The 23197-nt window shown below is 43.4% G+C and overlaps 1 protein-coding gene and 1 long non-coding RNA gene across 2 annotated transcripts in view; one reads left to right on the top strand and one right to left on the bottom strand.

Moving 5' to 3' along the window:
- LOC141053784 (uncharacterized) overlaps positions 1–6010 on the top strand; it is an 82089-nt gene extending 76079 nt beyond the window's left edge. The window contains exons 2-3 of the long non-coding RNA XR_012221267.1: positions 5019–5096; positions 5319–6010. This is a non-coding gene — a long non-coding RNA (uncharacterized lncRNA). The remainder of the gene's footprint in view (positions 1–5018; positions 5097–5318) is intronic.
- An 8247-nt stretch (positions 6011–14257) lies between these two features.
- On the bottom strand, positions 14258–22410 carry LOC141053763 (histamine H3 receptor-like). The gene is made up of 3 exons (XM_073550809.1): positions 22167–22410; positions 20697–20863; positions 14258–15010 (listed from the first exon to the last, which is right to left on the bottom strand). Exons 1-3 carry the CDS (start codon positions 22408–22410, stop codon positions 14258–14260), a joined length of 1164 nt encoding a protein of 387 aa, XP_073406910.1.
- Between the last annotated feature and the right edge of the window lie 787 nt (positions 22411–23197).

The raw sequence follows: 23197 nt of genomic DNA, 5'->3' as shown, positions 1-23197 counted from the left end.
ATAAATGAGGTAAATGAGATTTATTATTTCATACAATAATAGGCTGCAAGTAACATTTTTTCTTTATTACTGGTGAATAAAGGGCCAAATCCATAATGTCTAACAGTAACTTATCCTCATGTATAATTGAGTTGCTGGGGTATAAGAAAACTGAAATAATTGTAGCACAAACTGGGAACAGATGTAATATTCATAGTGTAAGGTATTTATTACACCTTGGTCTGTCACAGAGGTGTAGCTAGGGTTTCGGTTCAGAGGGGCAAAACTCTGAGTGGGCCCCTAACTAGGTAACTGTGATTAAAACTCGGTGACGCACCCTAATAGTGGATGTAGGAGATGACTGCGCTGTTACTGAAAATAATCCCTATATAAAGACCAACATGGATATTACCGCAATATGATCAGTGGTAAATACCAGTCCTACAAAACATATGTGATTACTGCACAGGTATAGTTGGTGTCTTACCGCTGACGTTCTTTGTGTTGGAATCGGTCACTTTTCACGTCTTTTCCATCAGGCCCAGACCGACATGACAACTCCTCCAGCCACGGCCCTGCTACAGAGAATACAACAACGACACGTTTCACTTCTCATATTCCAGCCCCATCACCATGTATCCCCAACCTGCACAAACCACTCATCCTGCTGATACCCCAATGCTGAGCCACTGCTGCTGTGTGTCCCTATTACTGCACCTGATACCCCAATGCTGAACCGCTGCTGCCGTATGTGTCCCTATTACTGCACTTGATACCCCAATACTGAGCTGCTGCTGCCGTATATGTCCCTATTACTGCACTTGATACCCAAATACTGAGCCTCTGCTGCCGTATGTGTCCCTATTACTGCACCTGATACCCCAATGCTGAGCCGCTGCTGCCATATGTGTAACTATTACTGCACCTGATACCCCAATGCTGAGCCGCTGCTGCCGTATGTGTCCCTATTACTGCACCTGATACCCCAATACTGAGCCGCTGCTGTCGTATGTGTCCCTATTACTACACTTGATACCCCAATGCTGAGCCGCTGCTGCCGTATGTGTCCCTATTACTGCACCTGATACCCCCTATACACACACGGCTCTGCACCACACCACCTATACACACACAGCTCTGCTCTGTACACCTTGTACACACGCGGCTCTGTTCCATACACCTTGTACACATGCGGCTTTGTTCCGTACACCTTGTACACACGCAGCTCTGTTCCGTACACCATGTACACACGCGCCTCTGCTACGTACATGCTGTACACACGTGCCTCTGTTACGTACACGCTGTACAAACACGGCTCCGCTCCGTACACCTTGTACACACCTGGCTCCGCTCCGTGCACTTGTACACATGCGGCTCTGCTCCGTACACCTTGTACACACGCAGCTCTGCTCCCTACACCCCGTACACACTCGGCTCTGCTCCGTACACGCTGTAAACTGGGTAGTTAGCATGCACTCTGGTCAAATATAGACGAGGTGCAGGTGCAACGGACCAGCAGGTCCTAATCACAAGCAGTGGCTTAGCAACTGTTTGTGGCGCCCGGGGCGGTCGAAAAATTTGACACCCCTTTGGTCGTTGATGATTCGGAAGCATCCAAAGAGCCCACACTACACTCAAAGATCTAATTTTTAGTCTGCTACTAACTCTGCTGTTATTATTTCTAAATTTCTAGACTTTCATCATCTTGCAGTTCTCTCTATATATGTATTAGCTTGATGTTGCTGGATGAAGACCTAATGGCCTTTTTAATAATAATTTTTAATAATGTGACAGAAAAAAAAAACAGAAAGTACAAATTATTTTGGCAGACAGGGGGCAGACACTGACAGCTTGGGGTTCCTGTGCAAGAATTGTGTCCAGGCCCCCCTCCTTTTATGGCATCAAAGCTACGTGTGTGTGTGTGTGTGTGTGTGTGTGTATGTATATATACATATATATAGATAGATAGATATTGATATTACATAGCCACACACACACACATACAGGTATATTTATTACATAGTCTCCTTTATTATGTATATTGCTGTCCCTTACACAGTGCCCTCTCTTGTTATGTACAGTACTGTCCCTTACATATTGGATTATATAGAGCCCTGTTTTTTATTACATACCGTATATACTCGTGTATAAGTCGACCCGTGTATAAGTCGACCCCCCTAATTTTACCTCAAAAAACTGGGAAAAATGTATTGACTCGCGTATAAGTCGAGGGTGGGAAATGCAGCCTTAGTGGGAGACAGCAGGAGGCTGAGAGAGACAGCGGGAGGCTGAGACAGAGAGAGGCAACTTATGACAGGCTAACAAGCCTTTCACTTTATTGTTTTTTTAATACAGTATTTCATAACCTCATAGCAGGCTCCGTACGGGCCGTGCTAGAGGAAAACCCAGCCACCCACCTCACCTCCGCTCTTTTCAGCACGCAGCTGTGTATGAGAATCAGAGCAGGGAGGGGGTGGGGGTGGGAATGCAGGACAGAGGAATTGAAAGTTAGAGCTACAGAGCCGGAGGGGGAGGCGGCCCAGAGCGGCCAGAGCGGCCAATTACATTCGTCGTACCTTCTCTGACTGGTGATTTACCAGTCAGAGAAAAAGCTACAGCTCTGCAGAGCCTGCGGGGGAGGCGGGCCAAACCGCGGCTACTCATAAAGAAGACATGGCGCCGGAGCAACGCAGAGGACATCGCCGTGTGCTGGCAGTGTGCTGGCCGGACTGCCGCGTCCCCGCAACACCTCCTGAAAAGTAAGTTTGACTTAAAAACTTGCTTGACTCGCGTATAAGTCGAGGGGGATCTTTTTCAGCCCATTTTTTGGGCTGAAAAACTCGACTTATACGCGAGTATATACGGTACTGTCCTGTCTTGTTGGCTGTATAATGCAATGATGGCTGATGGAGAATGGGAAAGCTTCCTTTCTAATGGAGGAGCTGATGGACTGGTAGTTTGGTCACCGGCTCCTCGATCAGCAGTCATTTTATATCTAAAAAGAGAGGGGACTATGTAATAAAAGAGGGCACTGTAAATAACAAAATTAACAAGAATACACTATGTAAGAGACAGCACTATACATAACAGCAGAGGAAGCTATATAATAAGGGACGGCATCATATATAACTAGAGAGGATGATACGTAATAAGGGATGGCATTATAAATAATAAAAGAGGAAACTATGTAACTAAGGAGGGTGTTATACAGAATTAGTGAGTACACTATATACTAAGGGACTGTGTTAGATATAGTGAGTACATTATATACTAAGGGACTGTGTTAGACATAGTGAGTACTCTATATACTAAGGGACTGTGTTAGACATAATAAGCGATAATGTCTTCCTCCACCTCCCCCTGTTCCTAAGGCCATTATAAGTCCCCCTTCCTCCCATCCCAATCCCCCACACTCCTCATTGTCTTCCTCCCCTCGCATCCCATTATTGTCCTCTCCCACACCCCATCATTGCCCTCTTCACCACCTCCATCATTTTCTTCTCCCCACCACTATCTTTGCTTTCTCCCCCACCACTCCCATCATTGCCCATTCCACCACCTCCATCATTTCCTCCTCCTCCGTCATTTCCTCCTCCTCCACCACCCAAATTTATTGCCCTTTCCACCACCACTATTGCATTCTCCCCCACCACCCCATCATCATTTATTTTTCCCCCACCACCCCATCATTGCCCTCTCCATCACCCCCATCATTGCCTTCTCCCCATCACCCCCACCATTGCCTTCACCCCATCACTCCCATCATTGCCTTCTCCTTCACCCCATCACTGCCTTCTCCCCATCACTCCCATCATTGTCTGCTCCATCATCCCATCATTGTCTTCTCCCCATCACTCCCATCATTGCCTTCTCCATCATCCCATCACTGCCTTCTCCCCATCACTCCCATCATTGCCTGATCCATCACCCCCATCATTGCCTGCTCCATCACCCCATCACTCCCATCATTGCCTTCTCTGCATCACCCCCATCATGGCCTTCTCCCATTACCCCCTCAAGGCCTTCTCCCATTACCCCCACATGGCCTTCTCCCATTACCTTCTCAAGGCCTTCTCCCATTACCCCCTCAAGGCCTTCTCCCATTACCCCCCATCATGGCCTTCTCCCATTACCCCCTCATGGCCTTCTCCCATTTCTCCCTCATGGCCTTCTCCATCACCCCATCACTACCTTCTCTCCATCACTTCCATCATTGGCTTCTCCCCATCACTCCCATGATCCCATTAATGCCTTCTCTCCATCACCCCCATCATGGTCTTCTCCCATCACCCCCTCATGGCCTTCTCCCATCACCCCCTCATGGCCTTCTTCCATTACCCCCTCATGGCCTTCTCCCGTCACCCCAGGCATCATGGCCTTCTCTCCCCATTACGGTCTTCTCATGTCCCCATCTCCTCCAGGGCCAGGCTAACCTACAGACACACACAGACATACACACACACATACATACACACACACACACACAGACAGACATACACACACACAGACATACACAGACATACATACACACACAGACATACACACACACAGACATACACACACACACACAGACATACATACATACATACACACAGACACCACCTCTCTCCTCTCACCTGTCCGCAGCATCGCTCACACAGCAGCGGCCGCTGAATGTTGACGTCATTCAAAGGCGCTCCTCTGTGTCAAACAGGAAGCGTGGCCTCCGGGCAGGAAGCAGGACGAACCCTTGCAGCTCCGCTCCTGCTATTCCCTCTTGCAGGCAGCGGAGCTGCTGTGATCGCTCCCTGCCCGCCGCTGCACTGCACTGTGCCTCCGCGCTTCTCCCACAGAGAGGAATTGCTGCTGCTGCCGCGCCGCCCCCACACATGTGCCGCCTGGGGCGGACCTCCCCCCCCCCGCTACGCCACTGATCACAAGTTAATTTAATTCACCGCACACTCAAACAGACTTTATGCAAATTGACAAAAAACACTGACATAATATGTGGCCATTGCATATGTGAAATGACTAACCGTATATCTGATAATTCCTTTCAGCCATTTATCTTGGTATTTCTTCTTGAGAGATTCTCCGCTCCTTCTGCACCCTATGCAAACCTCCAATATTGGAATAAGGTAATACCATCCTTGATATCTTAGTTCTATTTGGTGCTAGTTTACTAGGCATTTGGATTGATGTATCCCTATCTAACTATGGATTATCATACTGTATATACTGTATATATGTATATATTCTCACCTTTTGTTCCACTGGGATAACCTTTATATTTTATTGATTTTTGTGATTTGTTTATCTGTTTTTTGTCAATTTCTGATTTATCTCTCTTTATATTTCAGCGATAATATGATAAAGGCTTGGGCTGAGCCGAAACGTCTTTTATTTATATCGCTTCCACTGTGTGCTATATTTCTGTTTGGCTCCCACATGTAATAAAATGAACACCTATTTGCATAAAGTCTGTTTGAGTGTGCGGTGAATTAAATTAACCCGTACACGCTGTACACATGCGGCTCCGCTCCGTACACCTTGTACACACACGGCTCTGCTCCGCACACCCTGTACACACGCGGTTCCGCACCATACACCTCGTACACATACGGCTCCAATCCGTACACATTGCACACACGGCTCCACTCCGTACACCCCGCACACACACGGCTCTGCTCTGTACACCCCGACCCGTACACACTTGGCTCCGCTCCGCACACAAACGGCTCCGCTCACCCCATACACACGCGGCTCCTCTCCTCTGTACACCTCATACATGCATATCTCTGCTCCGTACACCTTCTACACACACGGCTCCGCTCTGTACACCTCATACACACACAGCTCTGCTACATCCACCCTGTAAACCCCTCCTGAGCCCACACAGAAACTTACTTCACCTCATCCAGCACCATGACAACCAGCACAGCAGAGCCCTGCAGCCGCTGAAGCCCCTGATCATGTGACCCCTTGACTCTGCCCCTCCCGTCATCACAGGTCCTGTGCGCACAGAATAGCTCAGGATGACATTGCTGGCTGTGAGTGGGGGGCGCACTGCTGGCACCGGGGCCCTCCACCGCCTTCTTAGGGGCCCATCGCGGCTGGGCGGCAGAGTAGTGAGATCGATTCTCCCTGCTCTGCCGCAGAATGTAACTGTATAGGCGCGCTGTGCACGCCGATACAATTACAGTAGCGTACCTCTGGTGGGCCCCCTCAGAGCTCGGGGCCCGGGGCGACCACCCCCTCTGCCCCACCGGTAGCTACGCTACTGGTCTGTCAGCTTTCAAAGACATGACCAGTTTTTTATCATGTTTCAAAACTATTTAAGAAATGTTTAAAAAACCTACAGTCACTCTTTGTGACTGCAGACGGTCAAATTGTGACAGTGTGTGATACTCTCGTTCAGTTCTCCTAAAAGAAAGAATTACAAAAATAAAATTAAAAAAAATACATGAAGCAAAATGAAACAAACAAAAAAATAACCCACAGAAAATATTTTTTTTTACAAGGTGTTGAATGTTTTAGGCTATGTGCACACGCTGCGGTTTTTGCTGCGGATCCGCTGCGGTTTTTGCTGCGGATCTGCAGCAGTTCTGCAGACAGTGTACAGTACAATGTAAGTCTATGGGATTTACAATCTGCTGTGCACATGCTGCAGATTTTTAACTGCGGAAAAGCTGCGGTTTTGAATCCGCAGAAAGAAATGACATGTGACTTCTTTTCCGCGGATTCTGCTGCGGTTTGCCATCTCCTCCATTGTAGAGGTGATAAACCGCAGGGCTAAACCTCAGGCCAATCCGCAGGTAAAACCACAGGACAGAAAATTCCCCACACAGAAAATTGCCAATTGTATCATCACAAAGTTTCAGATCTATGATATTTGAGGTGCAAGGTGAGGATGTTCACATGATATGTGAAAAATGCCCACAGAAAATTGCCCACAGACATGAATAAACACAGGAAAACAGTAGCGAGTTATAGGTGAGATGATCTGTAAGACAGAGAGTAGCATAGATCTATAGATTAAATGCTCTGCAGGACAGGGGGATAGTATGCAAGTATACGTGAGATGCTCTGCAGGGCAGAAGAATAATCTAGAATTACAGGTGAGATGCTCTGCAGGACAGAGAATAGTATAGAATTATAGGTTAAATGCTCTGCAGGATGGGGGATAGTATACAGGTATAGGTGAGATGCGCTGCAGGGCAGGAAAATAATATACAATTATAGGTGAGATGCTCTGCAGGACAGAGAATAGTATAGAATTATAGGTGAGATGCTCTGCATGGCAGGAAAATAATATACAATTATAGGTGAGATGCCCTGCAGGACAGAGAATAGTATAGAATTATAGGTTAAATGCTCTGCAGAATAGGGGGATAGTATACAGGTATAGGTGAGATGCTCTGCAGGACAGGGGAATAATATAGAATTCTAGGTGAGATGCTCTGCAGCACAGAAGCACATTTGCTTCTGCTTTTTGAAGGCAGGAGTCATGATAATGGATTTCACCACAGGTCTCTGGGCCCAGCTTACTTCTCCGGGTTTTACAGGTTCGGTTCACTCATACCTAGTCCCAGAGTACAGATTCTGTTCTTACGAGCTGTCAGTCCACTGTGCTAAAAATAATTCCACTCTCAGTGTGGTGTGTATGAGCCTAGAGACACTTAATCAAATCAATTCTGCATTTTCTTTCATCCTATGCCTGCCTAGACCTGTAGTATATGTATATGATACATAACTACGTAGGATCTGTTCATTCTTACTCTTGGTAGTCATAAGTGGACGGGGAAGGAAGTGCAGGCGCCAGATTCACTGCCACTGAAATCAATAGGAGAGCAGCGCTGCTCTGGCACTTTTGGCTCCTGTGTTGGTCTGTGACATCACTAAGGAGACACATGGGTCAGTGGGTGCTCTTGACTGCTGACCAGGCTGTCTTCCGAGAGCCCGCAAAAACCAGGGCTCATCCCACTGAACGGCCGCACTCGATCCCCACGGGTAGAACACCACTTAGACAACACAGGGTGAGGGGAACACACATTGGTAAGACTATTGGTTCACCAACAGAAAAAAACACAGAGGTGCAACGACTGTGGTCGCAGCAATGAAGGCCACGAGCCGGCATGGGGGTACAGATGGCTGCATCTGCTGGATCTCCTTCCTCACTGAAGATGCAGATCCAGATGACATGCATTGTGTTGCAGAGACCCGTCGGGTCCCTGCACTGTGATACATGCTGCACTGCGACACATGCAGTGGCTGTGAGCTGACGTCGGAGGTGCAGCCACAGGGAGCTGTGCATGACAATGGCGCACACTTCGATGTCAGCTGCCGAGCTGTGCGGTGGATAAAAAAGATTCTGGGCGACGTGGAAGCAGAGGAAAGGTGAGTAGAATGTTTTTGTTTTTAATTATGCATTAGGCGCAGAACGGAGACACATACACTAGGATTGGGGACTATGTAAACCAGGATGGGGACGTATATACTAGGAAGTGGGCATATATACCAGGATGGAGACCATTTGGACCATACATATCAGGATGGGGACCATATATACCAGCATTGGGACATATACTGTATATCAGGATGCGGACATATTCACCAGGATGATGGGCATATATACCAGGATGGGGGACATTTCACTACATAATGAAAGGGGCAATTCATAAGTCTTTATAGAATTTAGAACACTACAGGGGCCTATACATTTGATCAACGTGTGTGTGTGGGGGGGCAGGTCCAAATTTGGCACTGGGACCCATCGGACATGCAAAAACATACATTCTCAGCAAGTACACAAGGTGATACAAGTGGAAGAATTTCACCTTTCTGCTGTGCCTTCTGGGCTTCCAGGAACCACTATCTCTGCCAGCAGCTCCCTGCTTTTGGTGGGCTCCCACTGAGATGATAATGTATTACATGGGACTGCAGATCACATCTAACTCCACAGATATTACAGTGATACTTTTGTGAGTACTGATAGCAGTGATAGCTCCTCTGGATCACACTGCTGCTGGTTCTGCATGTGCTGCTGTTTTGGGCTGATGGGAGGAGTAAGGCAGAATCAGTGAGAGTTGAGAGCAGACTATATCTATCTGTTGCTGATAATGACAGACTGCTACAAACACAGATCTTCATTTTTGCAGTTTTGCACTAGGTCAACTGTAAATCACAAGTTAATCACATATCATGTGAACATTCTCATCTTGCACCTCAAAAATCATAGATCTTAAACTTTGTGATGCTGCAATTAGCAATTTTCTGTGTGGGCAATTTTCTATGTGGGCAATTTTCCGCGTGGGCAATTTTCCACGTGGGCAATTTTCCATGTGGACAATTTTCCTGTGGGCATTTTTCAGGGAACCGTTTTCCTTATACGCATTCCAAAGGCCTCACTTTTTATTTTTTTTAATTTTCTGTCAACATAGCTATATGAAGGGTTTTTTTTTGTTTGTTTTATTTATGGAATGAGTTTTAATTTTCAGAGTAATTTTTTTGGGGGTGCATATATCTTTTTTAACCCCTTAGTGACAGAGCCAAATTTAAAAAATCTGGCCAGTGTCACTTTATGTGTTAGGCTAGGCTCACATTGCGTTAGGGGCATCCGTTTAACGGGTCCGTTAAATGGATGCGCTAACGCTGATGTTGTTTTTTGACATATTTTGTCCCCTAGCGCTAACGGTATGCCCTAACACATGGTAGCTGTCACGGGGTCCTTCTCCGATACCACACAATCAACAGAGCGAGGGAAGGGTGAACAATTCCAAGACCTTTATTACAGGGAAAATTAGAAGGTCCATAAACAATCCACCACACTGAGGATACAGTAGTCCAGAACAAGAATGTAGTCCGGTAACAGGATAAAATGTCCAGGGAGATGAGAGTCCAAAACTCTAGCACCAGAGGATAAAATGGGTCCTTCTCTCTGAAGTGCAGTCTTTACACAATCCTCTCCACACAGGAACTGACTGGACTACCTCCTGTCCTCCCCACCCCCTTCCTTGTGTCCAGGGGTAGTCAAACAGGTTGGGGCGGTTTCCAGGGCTCCCAGAGGAGAACAAAGGAGCCTTTGGGATTAAAGAACTACAGGGGGTCATCAAGAGACAGATACAGTCAAGCTATAGACATACAAGAAAAACACTATGAAAATAAATGAAATAGAAATATACACAAAATGATATCCACATAGCCTATCACACCATCACAACAGCATTTCGCTACCATGCGTTAGCTATACAGGTCTATGCGCAGCAAATGTGTCTATTCGCTGTGCGCTAGACCTGACATACCCGAAAACGCTTCAGACCGCGTTCGAGGGTGCATCATAAAGTAATGCATCATCGCTAACGCATGCCGATATCGACATGCGTTAGGATGCGTTACTATAATTGCAGACAATGGGTCCGTTAACGCACCCGTTACATAGCGTTAGTGCCGCTATGTAACGGATGCGCTCAACGCATGGCTCCTAACGCATTGTGAACCTACCCTTAATAACTCTGAAACGCTTTGACAAATTCCAGTTATTTTGAGACTGTTGTTTTGTGACACATTATACTTTATGATAATGGTAAATTTAGGTGGATATGTTTTGTGTTTATTTATAAAAAAAATATCAGAAATTTGACAAAAAATTAGCAATTTTAAAACTTTGAATGATTATCCCTTTAATTCAGATAGTCATACCATAGCAAAACATTAATAAATAATATTTCCCACATGTCTTCTTTACATCAGCACCATTTGTAAAATGTTATTTTATTTTGTAAGCATTTTAGGAGGTTTAAAAATGTAACAGTAAGTTTTCATTTTTTTCATGGAAATTTACAACATTTTTTTTTAGGGACCTATCCAGGTTTGAAGTGACTTTAGGGGTCCTATATATTGGAAACCCCCCAAAATTGATACCATTTTAAAAACAACACCTCCTGACATACTGAAAACTGCTGTCGGGTAGTTTATTGACCCTTCAGGTGATTTTCAGGAATTAATACAAAGTGGCATGACAGGAATGAAAAAGTTGATTTTTACCACCTAAATGACTTTTTAACAAGTTAGTGTAGCCGGCAGACTATAAGGCCACTGTTTGCTCGTGAACAGCGGCCTTGGCAAATATCACGATCACACAATCATGATTTCAGGGTGCCGATGGGGATAAAGAAGGAGAAGCCACACTCTGTAAACCATTTAAATGATATGGTCACTATGGACAGCAGCATCTAAGGGGTGAAACAGATATGGATGGTGCCAACACTGATTGTGGCTGATGCAGCAAGTTGTCAGCTGTAGTGTACAGTTGACAGCTGCTAGATTGCTACCTGTATAGGGATGATATTCACTTATATCTCTGGTCAGTTAAAAGACGTATTGACGGTCATTAAGGGGTTAAAATGTATTTTTTATTGATTCATCTTGGAAAAAAACATCAATTCCAGTATTGTTTTACCTGTTAAATTTTGTATGCGTCACCTTATTAAAACAAATAAACCTTTACCTTTATTCTGTTTTTGTTTATTTGTTTTTTTATGTTTTGTTAATTTTACAATTCCCCAACAAATCCAGTTCAAACCGCTGACCTACAAGGACATCCGTAATATGTCTACTCCATATGTCTACAAACTAATCTTTCAATATCTTTCCACACATACTGGCCTCCCAAGACCTCGTTCTTCCCTCCACACTCATACAGTCATATGTTAAAGTTTGGGCACCCCTATTAATGTTAACCTTTTTTCTTTATAACAATTTTGGTTTTTGCAACAGCTATTTCAGTTTCATATATCTAATAACTGATGGACTCAGTTATATTTATGGATTCAAATGAGGTTTATTGTACTAACAGAAAATATGCAATCTGCATTTAAACAAAATTTGACCGTGCAAAAGTATGGGCTCCTCAACATAAAAGTGACATTAATATTTTGCAGATCCTCCTTTTGCAAAAATAACAGCTTCTAGTCGCTTCCTGTAGCTATTAATGAGTTCCTGGATCCTGGATAAAGGTATTTGTGACCATTCCTGTTTACAAAACAATTCCAGTTCAGTTAAGTTTGATGGTCGCCGAGCATGGACAGCCCGCTTCAAATCATCCCACAGATGTTCAATGATATTCAGGTCTGGGGACTGGGCTGGCCATTCCAGAACATTGTAATTGTTCCTCTGCATGAATGCCTGAGTAGATTTGGAGCGGTGTTTTGGATCATTGTCTTGCTGAAATATCCATCCCCTGCGTAACTTCAACTTCGTCACTGATTCTTGCACATTATTGTCAAGAATCTGCTGATACTGAGTTGAATCCATGTGACCCTCAACTTTAACAAGATTCCCGGTGCCAGCATTGTCCACACATCCCCAAAGCATGATGGAACCTCCACCAAATTTTACTGTGGGTAGCAAGTGTTTTTCTTGGAATGCTGTGTTTTTTAGCCTCCATGCATAACGCCTTTTTGTATGATCAAACAACTCAATCTTTGTTTCATCAGTCCACAGGACCTTCTTCCAAAATGTAACTGGCTTGTCCAAATGTGCTTTTGCATACCTCAGTCGACTCTGTTTGTGGCGTGCTTGCAGAAACGGCTTCTTTCGCATCACTCTCCCATACAGCTTCTCCTTGTGCAAAGTGCGCTGTATTGTTGACCGATGCACAGTGACACCATCTGCAGCAAGATGATGCTGCAGGTCTTTGGAGGTGGTCTGTGGATTGTCCTTGACTGTTCTCACCATTCTTCTTCTCTGCCTTTCTGATACTTTTCTTGGCCTACCACTTCTGGGCTTAACAAGAACTGCACCTGTGTTCTTCCATTTCCTTACTATGTTCCTCACAGTGGAAACTGACAGGTTAAATCTCTGAGACAACTTTTTGTATCCTTCCCCTGAAAAGCTATGTTGAATAGTCTTTGCTTTCAGATCATTTGAGAGTTGTTTTGAGGAGCCCATGATGCCACTCTTCATAGGAGAATCAAATAGGAGAACTTCTTGCAAGTGGCCACCTTAAATACCTTTTCTCATGATTTGATACACCTGGCTATGAAGTTCAAAACTCATTGAGGTTACAAAACCAATTTAGTGCTTCAGGAAGTCAGTAAAAAGTAGTTAGGAGTGTTCAAATCAAGAAAATGATAAGGGTGCCCATACTTTTGCACCGGTCAAATTTTGTTTAAATGCAGATTGCACATTTTCTGTTAGTACAATAAACCTCATTTGAATCCAGAAATATAACTGAGTCCATCAGTTATTAGATATATGAAACTGAAATAGCTGTTGCAAAAAACAAAATTGTTATAAAGAAAAAAGGTTAACATTAATAGGGGTGCCCAAACTTTAACATATGACTGTATGTTCCTCATACAATCAAGTCTAAAATTTCTCCCAAGTATCCCCTTTCCTCTGGTATTCTGTGCCCCAACCCGTCCAATTATCCACCACATTCCAACTTTCAAACAGAACTTTAAAACTCATCTCTCCTAGAAATCTTACAGCCTGTAAAGACCCCGCTGCTACCTCACCAACCCCGGAACTGCCGTAATCCCCCCAACCTATTGTCTCCTTCCTTATGATCCTGTAAGCCCACAAGGGCAGGGCCCTCTCCCCTCTGTAACAGGCTGTCATTGTTAGTTTGTTTATTGCCATTTATATTTGTATTTTGTATGTAACCCCTTTTTATGCTGAATCAGTTTTTATTAAGGTTTTGAAAATATTAACATTTATTGGTCACATGAGAACATAGATCATGTCCCAGTAAAATTATCATCCAATAATACAGAAAAAGGTAATTATGTGTCTAAACGTTAGTGGTAAGAAAGGAAAGTGGGACGCAAACCTCTTTTTACATGAAAATAAAGATGCTCTAAAAATAAATGATAATAATAATTAGATTCATGCTGCCCGAGATTTGGACCAGAGAACTGACTGCAATAGCAGCCTGGTTTGTCCTTATGTACAGAGAGAGACCTGTCAATCAATTGGAGCAGGAAGACACAGGCCAGTGTTCACATTAGTCTAGTCAGATCTTTCCCTGTATTCTCTGGCCGTCTTTTCACATACTTAGCTGCAATCCCGCAGGCTCTGGCTCGGATTCATGCTGCCTGTGGTTATTGCAGCTTAAGTTTCCTTTTAATCAAAAATTTTCCCCAGTGAATAAAGATTGAAATAAATGCAATTTTATTTTCTAATATTTTTTTTATTTCATTTGGCTAAATGTATTTTATTGTGCTGCAAACTGAGGAAAAATCTAAATATAAAAGTAATTTCTTCACCCTTTATTTTTTACATTTCTAACCCCAAAACTCTAACTGTTTCGTTTTTTCAGATGCAATATGATGGAGAAAGCTTTTCTGAAACGCTTGTGACACAATGGATACAATATAGGGTTGATAGCTGAATTTGTGTATAATATCCAGACTGTGATATCGTACCAATAAGAAGGTATGCAGTATCCCCGGCAGGCAGTTCTTACACTGATAAGAAAAGTGATAGGGGCCCAGCACATAGCAAAGATACAAACAAGAATTGTGAGAGATTTGGCCACCTTCTTGTCCCTGGATAGCTGAAGGACATGTTTATTATAAGTATTAGATACATTGTCCGTTTGTGAAGTGTCTTTTGTTTGGAAACGTTGGCTGAGAGATTTCTTCACTTTCTTTCTTAGTAGAATGAAATTCTTCATGTGATCTGTAGACAGCACTAAAGTTGTGGCTATAATGTATGGGGGTTTACCATGATTTTCTCCGACAGCCGATGATGGAGGAGCAGACTGTTGCCTTTTTTTCTTGCTACGTTTACTGATGTTCCTGTAGATGCTCAGATTAAAATATGAAATACTTATTAATGGAATAAGAAAATCAAATATTGATGTGCCCAAGAAGAAATACCAGGAGTCACTAAAGGCTGGCATACATTCACTCTCAACCATCTCTTTTTTACCAAATATTGATTCCCAAAATAGGATGGCGGGACTGTAGAGTAGGAAAGACGCTACCCAGATGGAAGCCATCTTCAGAGCTGTCTGACCGTGTCTTTTTTGAACTGAACGATATAGCAGCTGCCAAATACAAAAAGCACAGACATTTTCTGCTTAAGGGCCACAGATATGACATGAAGCATAAGACAGAGAATAAGTATTTAACCTGTAAATCTAATTTTGGTGATATATGTAGACAGGTCTCAGCCTAGACAATATATTTTTCCATAGGATGCTTTCAGAAAACGTGCGTTGGTGAGTGAGGTGGAGGTCACACAGCATTCTTTTGGGTATGGAGACGTCTGGTCAGGATTTATAATGATCATTTTCATGCAAATGCTTTTTCACTCTCTTATGGATTTTACTTCTGTTTACATAATGAGTTTATGAGTTATTTACCATTTTTTTGCGGATTATAAGACGCACCGGTTTTTAAGACGCACCCCAAATTTTGGGGAGGAAAATAGGAAACATTTTTTTTTTAATAAAATGGTTCATGTTATAATGCACTTTTGCGGTAGCTTACTTGGGGGCAGCAGTGGTGGAATGAGGTCCTAGGTGGCAGGGTCACCTGTCAGAAGCAGAAGATGCTGCGGTGTTATGAATGGGTCGCCGAGGAGGATTGCAGGAACAGGCTAAGCCACCAGAAGACCAGAGAGGTTGGTAACTAAGCGGATTGCAGACCCCTGATCCTATCAACACAAGTAGCAGTAGCCGTGGAGCGTTCCTACGATGCCCTAGACGCTTTGTCACAGCCGGAGATCTAACTAAGCCTAAAGACAGGTGAAGTCTAAACTGCCCCGGAGCAGATCCCCAAAGGAATAGACAGCCCCCAAACATATATTGTCGGTGAGACAAGATAAGTCACAAACACAGGCAGAGAACAGACTGAGCAAACGGTGGGGCCCAAGCTGTCTAGACAGGACAGGACAGAAAAGAAACTGTCTGTAATCATGCAGAAAACCCTCAAAAAGTCCAACACTTCTGATATACAAAAAACCTGAGGCCACACGACCTTACCCCCCCTAGATCAGCACTCTGGTATAAATTAGAAGCAAAGCAAAAAGATACTAACATAACAGGGGACTGAACAAACTGTAACATGACGCAGGGCCTCGTGCTGCCCCCAGCAGGGAGCACGCTGAACCCTAGCAATAAAGCAGAAAGCAAAAAAAGGCACAACCAGATTAGATGCAAAGGATTAGCAAAAGAATCACTTAACTGAACCATGCAGATCAGACATGGGACAAAAGAACTCCAAATGTACAAGGAGGAAATCACCAGCAACCACCAAGAGCAGCCAGCTCAATTATATGCTCCCAGCCAGTAATCCCAGGTTCCCAATTATCGTCGTCAGGTAGGGAACTTCCATCAACCTGGCCAGCTCCACTACTCTCAGTAACCACCAGAGGGAGCAGAGGGAGCTTCGGCTCTGAAATCCGAGCAAGGGAATTCACAACACTGCAGGCTCCAGGCTGTTAGCACGGGGTGTTTGGTGGCGGCAGGAGTTGGGCCATGGCGGCAGGCCCCAGGCTGGTATGATGAGGTGTTCAGTGGTCCTGGGGCTCTGCTGACATTTTGTGAAAGCCTGGAGCCCTGCACCCTCCATACTTTCTAATGCGGTGGACTCTGGGAAAATGGCTGCCGGAGACCGCGCATGCGCAATTGAGATCTCAGCAGCCGAGATCTCAGGAGATTATCTTAATTTGGAGTCCACTGCAAAGAAGAGTATAGAAAGTGCGGGGCTCCGGGCTTGCACAAAATGCCAGCAGAGCCCCTGTACCACCGAACACCTCATCATACCAGCCTGGGGCCCGCAGCCAAGGCAGTCAGTAAGCTCCACCCCAGCTACAATTCGGATTATAAGACACACTCCCATTTCACACCCAAATTTTTGAGGAAAAAAAGAATGTGTGATAATCCGCAAAATACGGTATTTCATCAGTGCATAACATCAATTGTACCTTATAGCACTCATTATTGTGCTTTGTGTGTTGTATGTGTCGCCATACCTTTTCTCTATCATATACATTATTATTTGGGGTGTTACTCACATTACTAGGGTTTGTTACTCACTTGAGTTTTACTTCCAGATTTGCATGTACCCTGTGCATTATATTATTTCGTGTCCATTGCCAAACACAAATCATTTTAGATATATGCTGTGTTCTTCCACGTCCTATGTTTTTATTAAATCTTTTGTTATTGTGTTGTATTTTATGTTCAGTTGTCCAGATTTATTTATAAATTAATAAAATTATATTTTGTTTCTGGCAATATTTTAGGATCTTCACTAGAGGTGAGCGAACCTGAACTTAAAAGTTCAAGGTTCATACCATTCGGTTAGTGTTATAATGCTAAACTCCGAACAAGGACTTCTCCCGGAAGTCTGTTAAAATGAGTTCTGGGGAATCGATAGAGAGAGAGATAGAGGTAGAAAAAGAGAGAGAGAATTTTCCTGCTCCAAAGTTGGGGTTTCATTGTTTTCAATATGGGGTTTGGGTTCTGGTTCAAGTTTGGATACCGTTCTGGTACCAGAACCCAACCTTACACGGGTCCACAAATCCGTAGTCTTCACTGGTGTATTTATAGGTTCTATACAATTTAGTTTTGTTTGAATTGCAAACCTATTAATGTATCTGGCGTACACTGTATGATGGTTAGAAGGAACGGTACACTGCTTACATCATATACCAATATTAATGCATTTTACCCAGTGTACTTATTTTTTAAAAGGCCTTGAAGGAAAGATTTATACAGAGCTGAATCTTAATGTGGCCTTATGAAGACCATGCAGCAGTGCAATAGACTGGTATCTCTAATAAATCCCCCACACTCTAATTACAGTTAGTGCCCGCTTACAATATGTTTTGCAGAACATTTGTTGGGAGGTTGAGCTGGGTATGGTTCTGTCTGTGATAGGAGACAGAGAGTTTTGACAGCAGGTGTCATGTGGCAGTCTGCCCATCAGAGGTCACTGGAGAGTGCCGATGGCAGTGATTATGTAACTGTCATTTGAATGTTACATAACTGCCAGAGGTCAAGGTGACTCTGATTGGGCAGAGGTGACTGTCAGGTGACAGAGGGTGGGGCTACCTGGTCTGTCTGAATAAATACTGAGGTAAGCTTCCAGAAGCTTCAGTCAGCCAGGGGAGCTCACAGGTTAGGGGAGTCTGTCACACAAAGGAGACCCCTCAGAGACTTTGGACAGTGGAAACGGTCACGGGGGGTGACCCTATAAGACATTGGTCACAGGCAGAGACGGCCTGTGAGGACCTGGATTATTGGTGGACTTTGTAAGGTGAAACGACGTGGTGGATTGGCCTAGGGCAGCCACTGCGGATAGAGCCATTAAGTACGCCTGACAGAGAAAGTGTACAAGTGAAGGTACCCGGGCCTGTCTGCAGGAGGATAACAGTGTGAAACATCTGTCGTGTTTTGTTCTGGTCGTCGTGAGGGCGGCCAATAAAAGCAAGCCTGTTGAATACAATTCCTGCCTCTGTCTCGTGCCTGTCGCCGTCAAGAAGCGGGTCACCCCCCATTCCTGTGAGTACAGCACACCTCTGCTGCCTACCAGCCACACCACCTAAATACCACAGCACGCTACCCTCCGCCTCAGCCTGCCACTGGTCTCTACACATTCATAACAAACAGGAGTCAGACGGTGCCCTGGACAGAGTTATTTAGTTAAATAAAGCAAAGTCTATACTGTAGTATGAAAATGTGGGCTCCATTTGTGCTTCTTTCTTGTGCTGTTTGTATTTTTGGATGGGTACAAGAACATAGCAGACTAAAAAATTAGCAAATCAATGAGCTGCAGAAACTGGGAAAAATTAGGCTACTGAGTGCGCTGCAGTAGCTAATGTCTAACAGCAGTGGCGGAGGTGAGATCTAATTGCTGCTGTTAACCATTTACAGGCATCTGTCAATCTATGACAGCGACACCAAAAAGAAGCGGTTGCCTCAGACCCCATATCGCGATCGTGAGGCACAAGTGGGTTAACTTGGCATCATAGCCATCTTGGTACTTTAGGAGATCACAGTTTACATTGTTTACTGCAATACTATGATATTGCAGTGTATAGTATAAGCAATGAAATGAAAACAGATTTAAGTCCTATCATGGACTATGAAATTTAAGTAAAAAGTGAAAAAAAAGTTTTTAAAAATAATAAAAAAAATCGACTCACTCTTCTTTCCTCTATTAAAAATAAAGAAATTAAAAGAGTGAATATATTTGGTATCGATGCATTCATTAAAGTAAAGTCTTTCATAATAATATAAAACTAATTAACAGATATGGTAAACACTGTAAGAGAGAATAAAGCAATGCAATAAAAAAATTAACAATACGTCTTTTGTACCCCAAACTAGTATCAATGAAACCATCAGTTTAGGGTGGAAAAAACAAGCCCTCCAATAGCTCCATTGAAAGAAAAATAAAAAATTAAAGGGAATCTATCACCTCATTTTCGGGCTATGAGCTGCGGCCACCGCCATCAGGGGCTTATCTGCAGCATTCTGTAATGTTGTAAATAAGCCCCCGATGTAACCTGAAGGAGAAGGAAAACAAGTTAGATTATACTCACCGGGCGGGCCTGGTCCAGTGCGGTGGGTGTCGCCGTCCGGTCCGGCGCCTCCCATCTTCTAGCGATGTCATCCTCCTTCTTACTTATGCCGCGGCTCCTGCGAAGGCGTACTTTATCTGCCCTGTTGAGGGCAGAGTAAAGTACTGCATTGTGCAGGCGCCGGGAAAGGTCAGAGTGGTCCGGCGCCTGCGCACTGCAGTACTTTACTCTGCCCTCAACAGGGCAGAGTAAGTGCACCTGCACAGGAGCCGCGGTAGAAGTAAGAAGGACGACGTCATCGCCACAAGATGGGAGGCGCCGGACCGCGACACCCATCGGACCGGACGCCTGGGTGAGTATAATCTAACTCGTTTTTCTTATCTTTCAGGTTACATCAGGGGCTTATCTACAACATTACAGAATACTGTAGATAAGCCTCTGATGGTGATGGCCGCAGCTCATAGCTCAAAAATAGGTGACAGATTCCCTTTAAGTGTCTCAATCTTATACCTGATGGAACTTTTCCCCCATTTTTCAATACATTATATAGTAAAATGAATCATGTCATTCAAAAGTACAACTTGTTCCGCAAATAACAATCCCAGGTCATATGGCTATTTTGACAGAAAATTAAGAAACGTTATGGCTCTTGTAATAAGGGGAGGGGAAAATGTTAAAATGAAAACTATCTGCAAAGGAAAGGGGTTAAAAAACTGATGAAGATGACATTTGGTTTCTGATGCAGCATTATGGCATTCTCCTGTTGCTCAAACTTGTCCATTTGTGCATTAAAGGGAACCGCAGTTTTATTACCACAAACCAAACATCTATGTCAGGTCACTGTAATCAAGAATCGATACCTTCATGTTTTGTGATCCTTCTTTGCTTTTCAAATTTTCTTCCCAATTGTTATGCAAAAAACCCATGATTGCAGGGTGGGTGTTTATGGGGGGCTTGGCTTTGTGCATAAAGCTCTCCATCCTCTTCCCAATTCTCCCTCTCTGCTGCCATCCTTTGCTCCTTGATTGGCAGGTCACTCTTATATCTGAGTGACTTCCATCCCCGCTGGAAATTTTGTGTAGGATCCTTCACTCCCGGCGGCAGTGCATGTGCAGTAAAATCAGTATGATTTGTGATAGTAAAACCTGCTGATAGTCTCTCTTTAAAGCATAAAACATAATTAGTGACGAATAACTTACGGCTTTTGTTACACAAAGGAATCTATCGTAGCTGATTAGAACAATATTAAATGCTGAGGCAGTGGACATTGAATAATCTGTAATTAACCACAGTTTGCAAATATGTTTTCCAAGCATCCATTTCCCAGTGAGTAAATATAGCACATACAAAGGGGCTACAAATGCACCTAAAGCAAAACATAAAACATGGAATAGGCAATTATAGAAATATATCATATTACACATATACAATATATGGTAGAATTAAATAATAAAAAAATAACAGAACAATTGACATCATTGACATCAATGGCTGTCAATTCAATTCATTATTAATACAAATAAATGTCATGTAATTCCTCCAGTGAAAAGGACCAAATTCTTTCCTGTAGTTCATATATCCCTACTTTTACATGTTTCTGTAAGCAGACCACTCATTTGAAAAAAAAAAAAATCGTCATTGTGGATACTTCACACTCGACCGTGGAAATCAAGGTCCCAGAGTCTGGAGGAAGAGTGGAGAGGCCACAATCCAAGCTGCTTGAGGTCTAGTGTGAAGTTTCCACAATCAGTGCTGGTTTGGGGAGCCATGTCATCTGCTGGTGTATGTACACTGTGTTTTATCAAGACCAAAGTCAGCGCAGCTGTCTACCAGGAAATTTTAGAGGACTTCATGCTTCCTTCTGTCGATAAGCTTTTTGGAGATGGAAATTTCATTCTCCAGCAGGACTTGGCACCTGTTCTCACTGCCAAAAGTACCAATGCCTGGTTTAAAAACAACAGTATCACTGTGCTTGATTGGCCAGCAAACTCTAGAGAATCTATGGGGTATTGTAAAGATGAAGATGAGAGACACCAGACCCAACAATGCAGACGAGCTGAAGGCTGCTGTCAAAGTAACCTGGGCTTCCATAACACCTCACCAATGCCACAGGCTGATCGCCTCCATGCCACGTCGCACTGATGCAGGAATTGATGCCAAAAGAGCTCCGACCAAGTACTGAGTGCATTTACTGAATATACATTTCAGTAAGCCAACATTTTGGATTTTAAAATCATTTTTCAAGCTGGTGTTATAAAGTATTCTAATTTTCTGAGATAATGACTTTTGGGTTTTCATTGGCTGTAAGCCATAAACATCAACATTAGCAGAAATAACACTTGAAATAGATCACTCTGTTTGTAATGACTCTACATAATATATGAGTTTCACTTTTTGAATTGAAGAACTGAAATAAATTAAATTTTTGATGATATTCTAATTTTGTGAGATGCACCTGTATATATCAGGTTCCCAAACTACTGTGGTGTATTTTCTCTTTTGCGCATCTACTAATTAAGAAATTTGCTGGTCATTTTCACACTGAACCTCATGCATTTTTCAACTGCTGAGATGTTAGAGAGAAGAAAAGGCTTCTATATCAATTTTTGCCTCATTCATACTGCCTTGGATAGATAATATGTATTGAAGATAACTGTGAATATTCTTACCTATACAAAAGTCACAAATGGCTAAATTGAGAAGAAAAAAATTACTTTGAGTCCTAAGATTCTTGTCCACAATGAAAGCTACCATAACGAGAATATTACCAAAAACTGTCACCATCACCAGTAAAGAAATAAGTAGCATTATCACGCTCTTAGCACCTTCTGAAAACTGTGGATCCAAGTCAGAGGTTTCGTTCAGATTTAGCACATCCAATCGACTCACATTATAAAGCAGTAGTCTTGTCATTGTGTTCTGTGTGGACTACAGTGTGTAAAAGCCATGTTAGAATAAAGCAATGCCAAGATGGCCATCATGAGGAGATCCCCTAACTGTAGTAACACGTGAATGCAGCCACTACTCAGACACACTAGAAGATAACTATGAGCTGCCTTTTTATACTGGCTGCTAGTGAACTGCAATTAATACACATGAGAAAACAAAGAAACATCAAATGATTCCAATTTTGCTTGAAAAAATTGAACTGCAGATGTTCTCCCCGATGAACGAGGTCGTGCCATGTCCACATCAATAATCTACAGTATATAGTGTAATAGAACAGATAATGTAAAAATACACCCATTTCCCTTCTCTTTTATATGACAGATTTGCATTACAGATGCAGCAAGGGTTATCATGACTCGCTATCACTTTCATGTTAACTTGTCATAGAGTATTACCTCATTTGAAAAGACTAAGATAAAGAGTACAGGTCCATTGACACTATAAGATTATCATGAACAAGAATTCCTTGGAAGCTCGTTTCACAATATTTCGAAATCTTAACAGACTGCTAATCATCATATGAATGTCACGTGCCCCGTCCTGAGTGACACGGCCAGCAGGCCGGTAACTGATACAACAGGACGCGGCACGTGTAATTGTCCTATGTGACGCGGCCCGCAGGCCAGTAACTAATACAATAAGACAAGGGATTAGGGAAAACCTGGGTAACAATAACAATGGTGGCCCTGTGATAGGGAACGGGGAAGTGGAGACCTCCTGCACTCCCTTGAGTCAGTGTCTCTACACTCCT

This window comes from Dendrobates tinctorius, unplaced genomic scaffold (genome assembly GCF_039654945.1).
Source record: "Dendrobates tinctorius isolate UK_male_01 unplaced genomic scaffold, ASM3965494v1 ptg000171l, whole genome shotgun sequence".
Classification (NCBI taxonomy): domain Eukaryota; kingdom Metazoa; phylum Chordata; class Amphibia; order Anura; family Dendrobatidae; genus Dendrobates; species Dendrobates tinctorius.
This window is presented reverse-complemented; position numbering and strand designations above follow the sequence as displayed.